Source organism: Trifolium pratense, linkage group LG3 (assembly GCF_020283565.1).
Source record: "Trifolium pratense cultivar HEN17-A07 linkage group LG3, ARS_RC_1.1, whole genome shotgun sequence".
Classification (NCBI taxonomy): Eukaryota; Viridiplantae; Streptophyta; class Magnoliopsida; order Fabales; family Fabaceae; genus Trifolium; species Trifolium pratense.
This window is the reverse complement of record NC_060061.1, coordinates 16,186,713-16,203,606: the sequence shown is the minus strand read 5'-3', so window position 1 is coordinate 16,203,606 and position 16,894 is coordinate 16,186,713. Positions and strand designations below refer to the sequence as shown.

At 34.9% G+C, this 16,894-nt stretch overlaps 2 protein-coding genes, 1 long non-coding RNA gene and 1 pseudogene across 4 annotated transcripts; 1 reads left to right on the top strand and 3 right to left on the bottom strand.

Annotated features, from left to right (window-relative positions):
- The first annotated feature begins 480 nt into the window (after positions 1-480).
- On the top strand, positions 481-3,184 carry LOC123914659 (G-type lectin S-receptor-like serine/threonine-protein kinase RKS1). Its single transcript, XM_045965851.1, has 5 exons — positions 481-1,662; positions 1,946-1,955; positions 2,132-2,301; positions 2,425-2,635; positions 2,946-3,184. Exons 1-5 carry the CDS (start codon positions 529-531, stop codon positions 3,182-3,184), a joined length of 1,764 nt encoding a protein of 587 aa, XP_045821807.1. The 5' UTR covers positions 481-528.
- Positions 3,185-3,275: 91 nt separating this feature from the next.
- On the bottom strand, positions 3,276-6,372 carry LOC123914658 (annotated as a pseudogene).
- A 525-nt stretch (positions 6,373-6,897) lies between these two features.
- Positions 6,898-11,264, bottom strand: LOC123918164 (G-type lectin S-receptor-like serine/threonine-protein kinase At1g11410). The gene is made up of 7 exons (XM_045970139.1): positions 9,607-11,264; positions 9,278-9,409; positions 9,007-9,188; positions 8,623-8,833; positions 8,246-8,483; positions 7,993-8,143; positions 6,898-7,747 (listed from the first exon to the last, which is right to left on the bottom strand). Exons 1-7 carry the CDS (start codon positions 10,880-10,882, stop codon positions 7,442-7,444), a joined length of 2,496 nt encoding a protein of 831 aa, XP_045826095.1. The 5' UTR covers positions 10,883-11,264; the 3' UTR covers positions 6,898-7,441.
- A 2,319-nt stretch (positions 11,265-13,583) lies between these two features.
- Positions 13,584-14,913, bottom strand: LOC123918162. Of its 2 annotated transcripts, none has more exons than XR_006812708.1 (2): positions 14,810-14,913; positions 13,584-14,044 (listed from the first exon to the last, which is right to left on the bottom strand). It is a non-coding gene; the product is annotated as an uncharacterized LOC123918162 (long non-coding RNA). The 2 variants fall into 2 exon arrangements; XR_006812707.1 differs by having other exon boundaries at positions 14,742-14,907.
- Between the last annotated feature and the right edge of the window lie 1,981 nt (positions 14,914-16,894).

Below are 16,894 nucleotides of genomic sequence, written 5' to 3'. Positions count from 1 at the left end.
GAGTTGTAGCCGAAAATATGAGGAAAATCTTTGGTTTGTTTGTGACAAATGTGGAGCTAGCGAGAGCTTTGTTGGGATGTTTGGTTATTTTATCAAATTTTAGTAGTCTGCATCATCGTTTTTCCTGAATTAATGTCCCTAAATAACGTTAGGAATTAAAGTGACTAACCGAATGAACAGTTGATGATTTAATTGTGTTTTTGTCGAAGTCAGAAACCAATGCAAGAACGAGTTCTACTTCCAAGAATCAAATTAATAGTTTATCCAAAGAAAAAAATGCACGCTAGGTAGTTGAAGACTTGAATTCCAAGCTAGTTGCTGCTTTTCTTCATTGCTTTTATTTCCCACTTTTGTTAGGTGTCAGTGTCACTGGTCCAATGTGTGTAAAATAGAATTAGTCATCCTTTCAAAGATTTGGTGTCTTCAAAGTCTAGTGTATATAAGTTGGTTAAGTCACAATGTGCTGCTGAAGAGTAACATTTGTGTCAGTTTGGAAAATGCAAGAGTTGAATGAAAAGGAAATTCTGAATGAAATCTGCTAAAAATGTTATCTACCTTGTCACAGCCAAAATTGATAAACACAAGTTGTTAGTGTTACATAACAATTGGCTGCTAATTATTTCTTTGATTATACTTCTAACCTTCTCTTTTTGCTCTTGTTCTTCTGATACCATATCCTCTGACAAACCTATAAGAGATGGTGAGCTTCTGATTTCTAAATCTAAAACTTTTTCTCTTGGATTCTTCACTCCAGGAAATTCCACGTCTCGCTATGTTGGAATTTGGTACAACAATTTGCCAATCCAAACTGTTGTTTGGGTTGCAAACAGAGATAGTCCAATCAACGACACTTCTGGAATCCTATCAATCGACCGAAATGGAAATCTAGTACTCAACCACAACCTAAGCACTATTCCCATTTGGTCAACCAACGTTTCGTTACAACAATATCGAAGAAATGGCACCAGCGTTATAGCTCAACTGACGGATATAGCAAACCTTGTTATCGTACTAAAAACCACCAAAAATGTCATATGGGAAAGCTTTGATTATCCCACAGACACTTTTCTTCCATATCAAAGACTTGGTTTTGATAGAAAAACTAATCAAAGTTGGTTCCTTCAATCCTGGAAGACAAATGATGACCCTGGAAAAGGCGCCTTCACGTTGACATTCAGCACCATTGGTAAACCTCAATTTTTTATGTACAACAATGACCTTCCTTGGTGGCGTGGTGGACCTTGGATTGGATCAATATTAGCAGGTGTACCTAGTGTGAAACGAGAAAGGGCCACTTTTAACGTTTCTTTTGTCGAAGATGACAACAATGTAGCACTCACATATAACATATTTTATAAGTCTGTCATCACTAGAATTGTGGTTCAGGAATCTGGTTTCTTTCAAACACTCACGTGGGACAATCAAAAGAATCGATGGAACCAGTTCTTTTCAGAACCAGTAAACCAATGTGATAGCTATGGAATTTGTGGATCGAACAGTAATTGTGACCCTTTAAACTTTAAAGATTTTAAGTGTACTTGTTTACCTGGTTTTGAACCCAAATTTCCACTTGATTGGTATGATAGTGGAGATGGGTCAGGAGGCTGCGTAAGGAAGAAAGGTGCATCTGTTTGCGGAAACGGGGAAGGTTTTATCAAAGTTGTTAGAAAAAACTGACAGAAAAAGCAAAGGAGTCGTTGACAAAAAGAGGCTGGCTGCAATTCTGGTAGCTTCTATAATTGCAATTGTCCTCCTCCTCCTCTTCTCCCATGTGCACCGCAGGTTGAAGAAAAAAAGAAAGTGTATGTGATTTAAGGATGATATTCCTGTTCTTTATATATCATTATTATTTGCAATATGTCTTGCAAAAAGTGTCATGTTAGTTTCTTCAATTTCAACTATTCTTTTTGTAGTGTTCAACTATTTCATGGATTGTGTGCTATAGTCTATTTTTGGTATAACGATGGTTATGTCAGGATCCCCCCTGTTCTGGACGATGTTCGGGATGAGCGGTGGCACAGGGCCCCAAAATTTTAGGGGCGCCAGAATTATTATTATTTACTATAATATATATACCCCTCAAAATTTATAACTTGATTGACATCCTACCTCATGCCATTTGTAACTTCAGATAAAATGATGCTGCAATTACACCAAGATTCCTCTGGAAAAGTGAATGTTGCTCAAAGCAACATACATCCAAATCTACCCTTTTTTAGCTTTAAAACGATAATGACAGCTACAAGAAATTGTGATCATGAGCATAAGCTTGGACAAGGTGGATTTGGCTCTGTCTATAAGGTAAGTGAAAATCTACATTATGTTTCATGCAAGAAGTGAAAACATCATTCACCTCTTTATATTCATTTCAATCACATTATAGAAAGACGATGCGAAATGGGATTTAAGAGATTAATATTACAGGGTTGCTTGGTTAATGGACAAGAGATAGCAGTTAAAAGATTGTCAAGAAATTCAGGTCAAGGCAAAGAAGAGTTTAAAAATGAAGTTACACTTTTAATTAAACTCCAACACAGAAATCTAGTGAGGTTGCTCGGTTGTTGCTTTGAAAAAGAAGAAAGAATGTTAGTTTATGAATACCTCCCAAACAAAAGCCTAGACTTCTTTATATTCGGTATGTCTCTCTCTAACTCACTCATTGCCTCCTCTATGGTCTGAATGAACTAGCAATCCATTTTAATTTGTTGATATAGCTAAGCATGGCACATGATTAAAACTATTAATAGCCAAGCTGCCCTAATGATTTTGGGTCTATTTGGAATTTGGATAAACAAACTTAGTATGAACCTAAAGGGTAAACACTTATCATATAGTCCTCCATTACATATTTTGATAAATTCCTATGAATTTAAGCTCAATATGCAATTATTGTTTCCCAATATATAATATGTTCAATTAAGGGAAACTTCAACTTTTCAACTCAGATAAAAACCAAAGGTCATCATTGGATTGGGGTAAGCGTTTTGAAATTATTTGTGGTATTGCTCGAGGTGTATTATATCTTCATCAAGATTCAAGGTTGAAAATAATTCATAGAGATCTAAAAGCCAGCAATGTTCTCCTTGATGCTGCAATGGATCCCAAAATCTCAGATTTTGGTATGGCTAGAATATTTGGAGATGATGAAATCCAAGCTAGAACAAAAAGAGTGGTTGGAACATAGTAGGTGACATATACCCTAATAATCACCAAGATTATAAAGATGAATCTGTATTTTAAATAATGCTCTAACAATTTTGTATACCCTAATATGTCACCAGAATATGCAATGGAAGGACGATACTCAACAAAATCTGATGTCTTTAGTTATGGTGTCTTGTTACTAGAGATTATTGCAGGCCAAAGAAACACACATTGTGAAATAGGAAGAGAATCTCCAAATTTAATTGGACATGTAAGTTACAAAAGAGGTATTCTAAAAACTGGCCAACACGAAAGAGACTTATTTAAGTTACTTCTTGTGTTGTGCATTTGTAGGTTTGGACACTATGGACAGAAGGAAGAGCCTTGGATATAGTTGATCCTGCCCTAAACCAGTCTTATCCTCCTGCTATAGTTTTGAGATGCATTCAAATTGGACTTTTGTGTGTGCAAGAAAATGCCATGAATAGACCAACAATGTCAGAAGTTGTTTTCATGCTAGCCAATGAAACAACAGCTGACATAGATGGTCTGTCAACAGCAAAATCTTGTACACATAAAAGTCCAATTTGAATGCATCTTTGAACTTCAATCTCAGAGAATGACTCTCCTAATGATTCATCAATAATCTCCATGGCTTTGCCTTCTCTCCATAGATTCCATATCTATATAAATTGAACTTACTACATTATTTACACTACATATTATAAGGTGAATTTGAATTAATTGGAGTATAGTTTGTAGGAAATACTAACATGTCCAACTAAATCTGTGGATTCATAGTCTTCATATTGACCGCTGTTCTTTTTGCCTGTAATAATCTCTAGCAGCAAAACTCCAAAGCTGTATACATCAGACTTCACCGAAAATTGTCCTTCCATCTCATACTCTGGAGACATATAACTGCTATAAAAACAAAACATAGATAAATGAGATCACTAAAGTTACAATAGAAATCCAAGAAACTTAATGCAAGGTAGTTCAAATGGAAACAAATAGGTGTTTAAGCAATATACTTACTAGGTTCCAACGACAAGTTTTGTAGTTGCTTCAATTTGATCTCCACCAAACATTCTAGCCATACCAAAATCTGCAATTTTTGGGTTCAATGCCGTGTCCAACAAGACAACGCCGCAGATAATATCAAACCGCTTTCCCCAGTCTAGTTCTGAACTTTTAAGCTTCGATGTATGACAATAGGAATGATATAACAAATGCAGCGAATGTGAAGAAAACAACACATACCAAAAATGAAAAAGTTTAAGCTTTTGTTAGGCAAATACTCATAGATTAACATCTTCTCTTCTCCTTGAACGCAACAACCTAAGATCCTAACAAGATTTCTGCGTTGAAGTTTTGAAATCAAAACAACCTCATTTTTAAACTCTTCTATGCCTTGTCCAGAATATTTTGACAGCCTCTTTGCTTCAATTTCCATACGTTGCTCAATATACCCTGAAATTATCATCCAAAGTAAACTTCTTAATCATTTTCAAAATTGTGAGTAAGATTGTTGCAACTAGTTGTGAAATGTAAACAATGCTTGAGTTTACAATAGGATACATTAAAACCGATGCTAAAGAAGATTGGCTACCTTATAAACCGAACCAAAACCACCTTCACCAAGCCTGTTAGCAATTGAAAAATTGTCTGTTGCTGCAGCTATGGAGCTAAGATCAAACAATAGTACATTTGAACTGTTTGTCCTATTAAATTCCTGCAGATTAGAAGAGTTGCCAAAGCTAAGACGAAATGAATTGTTGTTATCCCTTCTCGACACCATCATCAAACAAGGAAACAAAGTTATAAACATATTTGATCACGACAATAGAATCAAAAAATCCCACAGTAGCGATATTGATAAGAAGTTAACTTACTTTGTCAAAGTAAAACAAATTTTGTCCCGCTTGTGTATAAGTTCTTGTATCATTCATATCACCATGCCAAGTAACACACCCACTTTGCAACACCTAATTTTCACTTGTAAATGCAACACAAGAACAATCCCCCAAACATTCCTCCTTACACTCTCTCAAACTCATACTCTCATTCACGCGTGTCTTCGAAGAATCAGGCACCATCACACGTTCTATTTTCACAAATCCTTCCCCACTTCGACACATGGACACATTCCCCTTCCTCACACACCCACCTGACCCATCTCTCAAATACCACTCGCTCGGAAACTTGGGCTCAAATCCAGGTAAACACTCACACTCAAACTTTTCAGTATTGTACGGATCACAAATCGAGTTTGACCCGCATTGTTTGAAATTATCACATTCTTCTTTCGGACCATGCCAAATTTGAAACCATCTTTGTTCTTTTGGTTGCCACGTCAGCCTTCTCGTGTGACCGGTGTCTTCTAGAACCAATCTCGATAACACATTAGGATCCACCACACCATACACTATTGAAACTTCATCTTTGTTGCTGATAAAACTATAATTGAAAACAAAATCCAAAATCATTTCAGGTGCTCCACTCCATCTCTGACCGGTCCACGACCCGGTTCTCCATATTGGAACATTGTTTTTATAGAGAAACAGTTGGGGATACCCGGTCGGGTCAACCCTATATATCAAGTTCGCAGTTCCTGGGTCATTCGGAGATTTCCATGATGTGATGAACCAATTCAAACCGGTTTTACTATTCAACCCGAGTTTCATATAAGGAAGCAAATTGTTAGACGGAAAATCAAAACTCTGCCACACAACGTTTTTTCCATTGTTATGAGTCAAAACAAAGTTTCCAATATCCAAAAGCTTAGCTGAAGCATTTCCAATTGAGGTTGAAACAGAAACATTGGAAGACCAAATAGGTTCAAGTTCAAGGTTTTTGGTGTTGTTGTGGATTACAAGGTTTCCATTGTTGATGGAAAGAACACCGGAAGTGTCATTCAAAGGAGTGTCTCTGTTAGCAACCCAAACAATGGTTTGTTCTGAAATTTTGTTGTACCATATACCAAGGTAACGTGTTTCAGAATCTGTCTGTAAGCTGAAGAAACCAAGTGCGAAGTTTCCACGATCGTTGGAGACTAAAACATCGCCGTCTTTCAATGATTTGTTTGGTGTTATGGTGTCAAGTGAGTGGCAACAAGGGTAGTAAATGATCAACAACAGAAGAACAAGAAGAAGAACTTTCATGGTGTTGCATATGATGGAAAGAACACCACTAGCCTTCAACTCAGGAAATCTAGTTTTATGCAGTCCAAACTATTGTAGTGAAATGTGACTCGTAATTTTGAAGTAGTCCACACGTATAAGAAGCATTATTTAACTCCAAACGTATAATTTTGTAGTTGACTCGATGGGTCTTTTCATCCGCAGGCTATGAAGTGCAGACACTCTTAAGATTAGGCGTGTCCCGGTATCGGACACGTATCGGTATCTAACACCGACACGATACCGACACTTATGATTACATTGAATTATGTTATTGTCCGTGTGGTGTCCAGTGTTTGTGTATGTGCTTCATAATTATAGTCTACTGGACAAAATATAACAAACATTTAAAATAGTTGTCTTGTATGATGTTTAGTGGACAAAATGCGTTTTTGATATTTTAACCATCTTGTAATTGGGACAAAATTGTCTTGTCGTTTAGCCATTGTTCAGTCTCTTGCTCCCAAGTGAGATAAATTTTTCACTATACATAAACTTGTTTTTATCATTGTATCAATAAATTTCATCATCGGACGTTAATAGTTTTAGTAAAAAAAAAAAAACTAGGTAGTTGTTACTACTTTTCTTCATTGATTCTTATTTTAACACTTTCGTTAGGTACAGTGTACATGTGGTCCACTGTGTTTAAAATATAAAGCATCCATCCAAAGACATAATAGTTTAAGGGACTAATTGACTGTGTCCTGTTGAATTCTCAAAGATTAAAAGAAAGTGACAGTATCAATATAACTATAGATTTTACATTTTTATTACAAATACATACTTACAGCGATGTGGATTTATTAATTTTTTACATAATGGAGCATTTCTGTAAAATACAAGTTAAACTCCTTATTAAAAATTACATTATCATTTTAAATTGGATAATCTGTGAAACATCATTGACAGTAATATGACAAACCTTATAGCATGGACCTTTCCCTAGTACGAGAGGACCAGGAAGGATGCACCTTTGGTGTGTCAGTTATCGTGCCAACGGTAAACACTGGGTAGCCAAGTGCCGAGCAGATAACTGCTGAAAGCATCTAAGTAGTAAGCCCACCCCAAGATGAGTGCTCTCCTATTCCGATTTCCCCAGCTGATAAACACCGCCTTTAACGAGCTTCAATCATAGTCATACTTACATTATTTACTGAGTAAATTCCTTCACTGGTTGATGGATTTGAACTCTCATAATTACTTTTCTTGAAAATAAATGCTGGCTGTTTTGGAGTAGGAAGAGTTGAGTCATTTCCCAACATAGAAACAACAGCTGACATAGATGGTCTGTCAACTGCAAAATCTTGTACACATAAAAGTCCAATTTGGATGCATCTTTGGACTTCAAGCTCAGAGAATGTCTCTCCTAATGATTCATCAATAATATCCATGGCTTTGTCTTCTCTCCATAGATTCCATATCTACATATATTGAATTTACTAGATCATTTAGACTATATATTAAAAGGTGAATTAGAATTAAGTGTAGTATAGTTTGAAAGAAACTATGAAACACCGACACTCCTCGGATTATGCGTGTCCCGGTGTCGGCCACCGACACGACACCGACATTTATGATTACACTGAATTATGTCATTTTCTCATATTATTATCGGTGTCGACGTGTCAGTGTTCGTGTCTGTGCTTCAGAGATAAGAAATACTGACATGTCCAACTAAATTTGTGGATTCATTGTCTTCATATTGACCACTGTTCTTTTTGCCTGTAACTATCTCTAGCAGCAAAACTCCAAAGCTGTATACATCAGACTTCACCGAAAATTGTCCTTCCATTGCATACTCTGGAGACATATAACCGCTGTAAAAGCAAAATATAGATGAATGAGATCATTAAAATTACAATACAAATCAAAGAAACATAATGCAAGAAAACGAATATGTTTTTACGATGAATACTTACTAGGTTCCAACGACACGTTTTGTAGTTGCTTCAATTTGATCTCCACCAAACATTCTAGCCATACCAAAATCTGCAATTTTTGGGTTCAATGCAGTGTCCAACAAAACATTGCTGGCTTTTAGGTCTCTATGAATTATTCTTAATCGCGAGTCATGGTGAAGATATAGGATCCCTCTAGCAATGCCGCATATAATATCAAACCGCTTTCTCCAGTCTAGCTCTGAACTTTTAGATTTATCTAGACCAAAAATTCAGTATAATGAGTGAATTAAGGATGTTGGATCAATTGTTTTGTAACTTTGATGTATGAGAATATGAATATAAATGGTTTGGAAATCTAAAGTACTAATGAAGCAAAGGTGGAAAAAAACACATACCAAAAATGAAAAAGTCTAAGCTTTTGTTAGGTAAATACTCATAGATTAACATCTTCTCGTCTCCTTGAACGCAACAACCTACGATCCTAACAAGATTTCTGTGTTGGAGTTTTGAAATCAAAACAACCTCATTTTTAAACTCTTCTATGCCTTGTCCGGAATATTTTGACAACCTCTTCACTGCAATTTCCGTTCCGTTGATCAATATACCCTGAAATCATCATCCAAAGTAAACTTCTTAATCATTTTCCTTTGGTAGAGAAATACTGTCAGTGTGACTAGTGCAAGTAGTTGTGAAATGTATACATATCTTTGAATTTTCAAAATTGACATTGGTTGGTTCGATACAATGCATTAAAACCGATGCTAAAGAAGATTGGCTACCTTATAAACAGAACCAAAACCACCTTCACCAAGCTTGTTAGCAATCGAAAAATTGTTTGTTGCAGCAGCTATGATGCTAAGATCAAAGAATGGTAAATTTGAATTGTTTGTACTTTCAAATTCTTGCTGATCCGAGTCAGGAAAGCTAAGACGAAAGGAAAACTTGCGATCCCTTCTCGCCCCTATCATCAAATAATGAAACAAACACATTTGTACACAATACTAAAATCATGAAATCCACAATGGCAAGTTTGATAAGAATTTAACTTACCTTGTTTTCGCACTTTTATAAACCAATACGCGAAAACGGTCCCCATAAACACTATCAAGCAAGTACAAACAACTGAAAGTGCCACCATTCCCTTTTTGCCAAGAGAACCATATGGATGTTTTGCATACCTAGCTGCAAAGTGAAAATCCAAAAATCTCATAACTAGAATAAATCATGACCAAACAAGTCAAAATATCAAATCTAGTGTAATACTGCAATTAAGTATAAGTTTCAAAACATTATTTCTAAGTTCTAGCATCATGACATATAACATATGGAATGCATTATTCTAAGAATTTTTCCAAGTAATAAAAAAGGAGAGTACATACCCAATTCATGCTTATCAACACGTACATACAAATCTTGTCCAACTTGTGTATAAGTTCTTGTATCCTCCATATCACCATGCCAAGTAACACACCCACCTTGCAACATCTCATTTTCACTTGTAAATGCAACACAAGAACAATCCCCCAAACATTCCTCCCTACACTCCTTCAAACTCAAACTCTCATTCACACGTGTCTTCGAAGTATCAGGCACCTTCACAATTGCAACTTTCACAAACCCTTCCCCACTTTGACACGTGGACACATTCCCCTTCCGCACACACCCACCCGACCCATCTCTCAAATACCACTCTCTCGGAAATTTTGGTTCAAATCCGGGTAAACATTCACACTCAAACTTTTCAGCATTATACGGGTCGCAATTAGAGTTCGACCCGCATTGTTTGAAATTATCACATTCTTCTTTTGGACCAAACCAAATTTGAAACCATCTATGTTCGTTTGGTTGCCACGTCAGCCTCCTCACGTGACCCGTGTCATCCAACACCATTCTCGATAACACCATTGGATCCTTCACACCATACATTATAAATACTTCATCTTCATCGTTAATAAAACTAACGTTGAAGATGAAAGTCGGAGTCATTTCGGGTACTCCGCTCCATCGTTGACCCGTCCACGACCCGGTTCGCCAAACTGGATCTTTATTATCTCTATAAAGAAACAGTTGGGGAAACCCAGTCGGGTCAATCCGGTATGTCAAGTTTCCAGTTCCTGGGTCAATTGGCGATTTCCAAGATGTGAGGAACCGGTTCAAACCGGTTTTACGGTTCAACCCAAGTTTCATGAAAGGAAGTAAAGTATTAGATGGAAAATCAAAACTCTGCCATACAACATTTTTTCCATTGCTATGAGTCAAAACAAAGTTTCCATTATCCAAAAGCTTAGCTGAAACATTTCCAATTGAGCTAGAAATAGAAACATTGGAAGACCAAATAGGTTTAAGGTTTTTGTCATTGTTTTTGTGGAGTACCAGGTTTCCGTTGTTGATGGAAAGAACACCAGAAGTGTCATTTAGAGGATTGTCTCTGTTAGCAACCCAAACAATGGTTTGTTCTGAAATTTTGTTATACCATATACCAAGGTAACGTGTTTTGGAACCTTTCTCTAAGCTAAAGAAACCAAGTGCAAAGGTTCCTCGAACGTTGGAGATTAAGACATCGCCGTCTTTGATTGTTTGGTTTAATGTTATGGTATCAAGTGAGTGGCAACAAGGGTAGTAAAGGATCAAGAACAGAAGAAGCAGTTTCATCATTGGTGTTGCATTTGATTAATTATGTTGCTTGCTATATGATATCATTTATGATGAGGGTGTGTGGTGATTTGGGATTAGTATGAATGAACTGTGTATGAGTCGGTTTTCTGTGATTGAGACATACAACTAGAAATTGAATAATTGGTACTTGGTAGTTGCATGATATTAAATTGTTAAGGTAAATTATGTGGCTGTAGAGAGTGGCACATAGTTTAGTAAAATTTGTTTGGGAGAAAGTAAGATATAATCTGAGTTGATTTTTTCATGGAGAGTTCGTGTGTGTGTACTACAAATTTAATTACTCCCATTGATCATGTTGTTAATGAGTGTGTGAATACAAATCAAAATATAAAAGGTTTATGTTCTCTTTGCAATAGTCACACCGAAAAAAAAAAAAAAAAAACCTGGTTACACTCTAAATTGACCAAAATACCCTTCAAATAAATTATTTGAGTTCGGTTGTGAATAGGGATGGCAACAGGCGCCCATGGGTGCGGGTTTGACACTTACCAAACTCACACCCGAAATCATCACCCAAACCCAAACCCAAAGGCTGTTCGGGTGGCAAAACAACACCCACGCCCACACCCATTGGGTTCGGGTTTTTTCCACCCAAACCCGCAGCACATTTGAAAATAATTTGCAAATTTAAGAAATTAAATTCCAACATAGACTTTAAATTAAATTACAACTAAAATTAAGGTCTTCCAAGAAAATTCAAACATAGACTTTCAAGAAATTACAACATAGATTTTCAAGAAATTAAATTACAACTAAAATTTAAGGTCTTCCAAGGAAATTGAGGGAGACTATGGGGGTAATTAGGTAATTATAAAATTAGGCATGGCAATAAAACCCATACCCGCGGGTACCCGCCCAAACCATACCCGCTTTGACGGGGAAAACCCGAGTTGACTGGGTTTGGGGTCGGGTTTGGGTTTTCCCCGATTTCAAAAGTTGGGTTTGGGGCGGGTAATGGGTACATTGATACCCACCCCGAACCCGCCCCCGATCCCGCCCCGCTTATATTAAAAATTAGATTTCATCTCTTTTAAATTAGAAACGTTTAAACAATCTCTTAAATTACATTCATATATTTAATTTTTATTTTTAATTTGAGTATTAAACAAACCATTTTCTCTATTTTTTTTCCTTATTTAAAAAAAAATATTGTTGAGAGAAAATAATTTTGGACATTTAACTTTTTTTTTAATAAAAAAAACTAAAATACAATCTAAATTCATGTGGAAATAGGCGTAATGGGGATACCCGAAACCCGGTGGGAATACCCGATCTCCGTTGGGTATGGGTTTGGGATTATCATTTTTATCCCCGCTAAAATTTGGGATGAGTTTGGGGAAACCCAAACTTTATGGGTTTGGGTTTGGGAAGGGCAAAACCCGTCCCCACCCCGCCCCATTCCCATGCCTATCCCCTACCACGGTTGCATGATGCAACATAGATTTCGAGAGGCTAGATCTAGCAATTTAGGCCGTCGTTGCACCTTATATCTAGCGGATTCAAGTCTTAACAATCTCACTCCAAGTAGTAAAAAATTAATATTATTATAAATAATCAGAAGAAAAAAAAAAATCAAGCGTAATAGTATTATAGTGATCATTAAGTCCTGTGAGTTTAACTCAGTTGATAAAGACATTACATTTTATATGTAGAAGTTGAAATTTGAGACAAAAAAGAAATCACGGTGATTGACTTTTTTTTAATATATTTCATTTTTATCTAATATATTTTATTTTTTCTAATAGTGTTCTCTTTTTATTATTTTCACTATTTGATTGATTCATAAAATTTACCAAACAATTTATTATTATTATTATTATTATTACAGTATTATTTTATTTTGGTCAAGGTCAAACAATTTTTTTACACATGCCAAAAAAGATATTTATGAAGGGGGGAATATTTATTCTAATGTTTTTTCGACAGAACTTTATTCTAATTTTTTTTGTCAACAAATATTAATATACTAGCTAGCTAGTAGATGTTTTGTTGGTATATATATTTTTGTTAGAATTACACTAAAAAGTGAATAAGTGGAAGTACTTTAAATCCTATATATTTCATGCAATGCTCGTACCAATTGAGTTATTCTTACGAAGACTTTTTGTTATTGGTATTTTCTTTCAATTTCGTCCGTTTTTAATTTAAACCAAGTTCAACAATCCAAACCCCCTAACCCTAAGTGACATCTTCAACCAAATGAAATTTTATTTAGTATTGATGCTTATTTAAGACATATATTTTGTTTTTTTGGAAATTTGTTTCAAGTGGTCTTCAATCAACAAATTTTTTTTAATTACAAATAGGGCAATAAATAAGCCCAAGATCAATCAACAATTTTGACCCTATATCTTAATTTACATTTTTTGTGTGTCTAATTAAATAGAGAAGCTTCGAAGGCACGTGAAAAACATTTATTGGCATCTCACAATACGCTTCTATAAAGCACTTTGAAGAATGGAAGTTACAATAAACTCCACAGCTACAAACACATAATTAATGGCTTCTCAGTCCACACAACACCTTCCCAGGTACCTACTCTTACTGTATTTCCATAACCATTTCAATCATTAAATATGTGTACCGAAGAATTAACCTTTATTTATATTTAGTGACGCATGCATGCATAAAGTAGCATGGGATGTTACCCCTACAAAGTAAAAAAATGTACTTGCAAATGTCCAATAATTTTTATTTTTCCCATAAAATGATAAATAATTTTTTATAGTTGCTATTTGCCATACAGTATCAAACTTGTAAAAAAATAAAATAGAACATATTATTAAACGAAATAAAACCATAACCACACCAATCGTTAGTTGGTTCAGTGGTGATTGACACTAAACTTGGTAGAAGGACCACGGCGCCAAAACACCTCACCTCACCTCCCACCGGCGGCGCCAAAACCAACACCTCCACGTCAACACCTCACCACCACGCCCTTTTAAACATTATTCTTAAAGAAATTATTTTAGGATTTATTCACACATTCACAAACCACTAATTAAGGTACACATTGACAAATCCCAAATCCAAAAAACGACTTTAGATTTTTCACAGCATTGAATACGCAATTTGGAACTGCAGGTGGGGTACAGGTATAATCGTGGCAATCCCCATTATCTTCGCAGAATTCCAGTGCTGTGATATCAAATAAGAATTAAGGAACGTTATCAAAATGGGGAGAAAACAATTTTGAATAAGATAAAAAGAAAATTTAATGATAAATTACTAGGTATGTTAGTTTTTGTTGAATACCTATATACAAAATTTATTTAAAATTTAAATTTATATTAACATAAATAATTAAAATTTCATTTTTAGTCTTACAAAAAATAATTTTGAACAAATTTTGATTTTTTAAATATTTTATGTCATAACTTTTGATCTATAATTTATGTCAACTCATGTATACTTTCATATTTTTAAATAAATTTTTGTATTAATATTGATAATATTATAAGAATTTCATCCATAAAAATTTTGAATCTTTTAACATAAGATGAGTTAAATATGAATTTTTAAACACAAAAAATTTAGAATTTCATATTTAATTCATCCTTTGTTATAAAAAATTTAAATTTTGTAAGAGAAGTTTCTATAATATACTAAACATAATTGTGAAAAAAATTCAAAATTTTGAATAACATGCATGAGTTGAGTTAAATGCAATTAAGGACTAAAAATTGTACGAAAAATATTTGAGGAACAAAACTTGCTGGAATATTTTATAGAGATTAAAAATAAAAGTTGATATATTTATAAGGACCAATCAGTTATTTAACCCTATAAATTTATATGAAAATATGATATGGTATTGAATATTTTAGAGAGATACCAGTATCAAACTAAACTCTCAAGTACGATCGTTCGCCAAATTTAGAAGCGTTGATAAAAATTACTTACTGCAGTTTGTTGTAGAAATAAATATTTAGCCATATTTTCTCTTTTATGACTCTAGAAATAGAAATTGTTTGATCATTTTATAGTGTGAAAAAACTAAAAAGTATGCTTTTCCTAAAATCATAATTTTTATTTAATGTTTATTTGATGTATATAAAATACGTTTGTCTCCTTAGCTCATTTAATGAATCACTTGACCTTTCATTATATTTCTAAATTTCTTTTTTAGCCTTTCATAATAGACAAGAGAAAATCTAAAAATAAAATTAATAAGGTTGAACAATGACAAAAATATGACTATTTGTGGAGTATATACAGCTACTATATATTTTTTTAAAAAAAAAAAACTCGGTATCCGGCCTTAGGAAGAAGACTTGAAAATAGTATTGTGTTGTGGTAGGTTTAATTTCCTTCCAAGTAAGGTTCTATGGTTTGCATATACTTCAATGGCTGCCACCATTTTTTTTTTAAACGGTAAATTTTATATAAATATATGGCAACTCAAAGCATAAGAAATGCATAAGCCACTAGGTTTGGTATAGTAGTAAGGGATTTGGGTAGTATGCATGAGGTCTTAGGTTCGATCCTCATTGCCGACATTGTAAACCAAAAAAAGCATAAGAAATGCATAAGTTGAATGGAGTACACAAACGTATATGGCTGCAACAAGGCAGTCAAGGGATCAGCAACTTAACACAAAAAACAACAGCAACACTATAATACACAAACACTAGCAACTGCCCAGAACAGAGGTGCAAGGAAGGAAAACTAATCAAAGGCCAAAGTTATCGTTCGAAGCAATCTCCAGGGTCCCAAATCCATTCGTAGAAGAGATAAGGAGCAATTTTCAATCGCGCCACACTCCACCTCCAAGACAACACTTTTATCTCCTCTACAATATCAAGAGGGTCCTTGACCACTGTTTACGTAGGAATTTGGTAAACAACCGTTAGTTTAAGTATTTAAACTCGAGAGATCAACTAGTAAATCTCAGGACAATTTTGTGTTTTGTTTACTTAGAAAAATGTTTGAGTGTTCGTCTAAAAAATATAACAAACACTTAAGAATTAAATCTTGCGCAAACAATAAAAGAAAAAGCTAGTTCGATTCGCCTCGAAACAGCAGTTTCATGAACAGACATCAAATAAAACTAAAGAACATTGCTGGAAAGTAAATTGCATTGAATGAAAAGCAATTACAAACTAAATGGTTCACAAAACATACATCTTCTCTTCAAGATTCCTTTCGTTCGATCGCTGAGTACTTAGAATTTTCAGAGAAAGTTTTGTATAAAATTTTGTGACCTCGACTACTAGTGAAAAACTGCTATAAATACTATGGCAAAGTGGTAACTGCTCCTTGATCATCTGGACGCTCTTCGATTTGCCACGTCGACCCACGTTCTCCACTTTCGACTCTTCTTTCTTCAGTGCGCGCCAATTCTTTATTGGGCCAATGTTGCTTCTTTGGGCCTGGCTCGACTGGCCCTTTGATCTGCTTCACCGCTTCGACGCACCTCTTGGTGAACTAACCTTCAAGCCTTAAGCTTCGACGCCTTCGAAACTCCTTCCCACTTCGAAACAGTTGCAGCTTCGACACAATATTTGAAAGTTTTATTTTAACAATATAACCTTCAAATAGATATTGGACCCACCACTTGTATTTAATTGATAAATATCAAATTTATGACCAACAACCACATCATTAAAAATGTGATTATTCCTAGAGTTCCAAATAGACCAGATCCAAAGAATACATTTGCAGAAATCCTCCTATCCACCCACTACTAGAAAAATTTATATTTAGAGAGGGTACATAGATTTCCGTCACTAATATGAGTAATTCAATAACAAATATGTTTATTGACAGAATTTGTGACGACCCAAAAATGTAACAAAAACTAGCCTTGCAAACATTTGTGAGGGAATTTTATATTTGTACTATGAGAACATAAATTCCACCACAGAGCATTTTAATCTGTCACAAAGCAGTGGAAACAAATTTAAAATCCATTTAAAACATCTATCAAATTAGTACGACCATCGATCACGTTGTTAATAAGCAAGCTGCTGACTTTGCTATCATCCC

Bases quoted from the DNA above. Each gene is read 5' to 3' on its own strand.
- LOC123918164 (XM_045970139.1), bottom strand. From the start codon at position 10,882: ATGATGAAACTGCTTCTTCTGTTCTTGATCCTTTACTACCCTTGTTGC. The intron at 9,189-9,277 runs GTAAGTTAAATT...ATTTGATGATAG, and splicing joins TATAAAAGTGCGAAAACAAG to GGGCGAGAAGGGATCGCAAG. The intron at 8,834-9,006 runs GTAGCCAATCTT...TGATGATTTCAG, and splicing joins GTTTTGGTTCTGTTTATAAG to GGTATATTGATCAACGGAAC.
- LOC123914659 (XM_045965851.1), top strand. From the start codon at position 529: ATGAAATCTGCTAAAAATGTTATCTACCTTGTCACAGCCAAAATTGAT. The intron at 2,302-2,424 runs GTAAGTGAAAAT...TTAATATTACAG, and splicing joins GATTTGGCTCTGTCTATAAG to GGTTGCTTGGTTAATGGACA. The intron at 2,636-2,945 runs GTATGTCTCTCT...TTTTCAACTCAG, and splicing joins CCTAGACTTCTTTATATTCG to ATAAAAACCAAAGGTCATCA.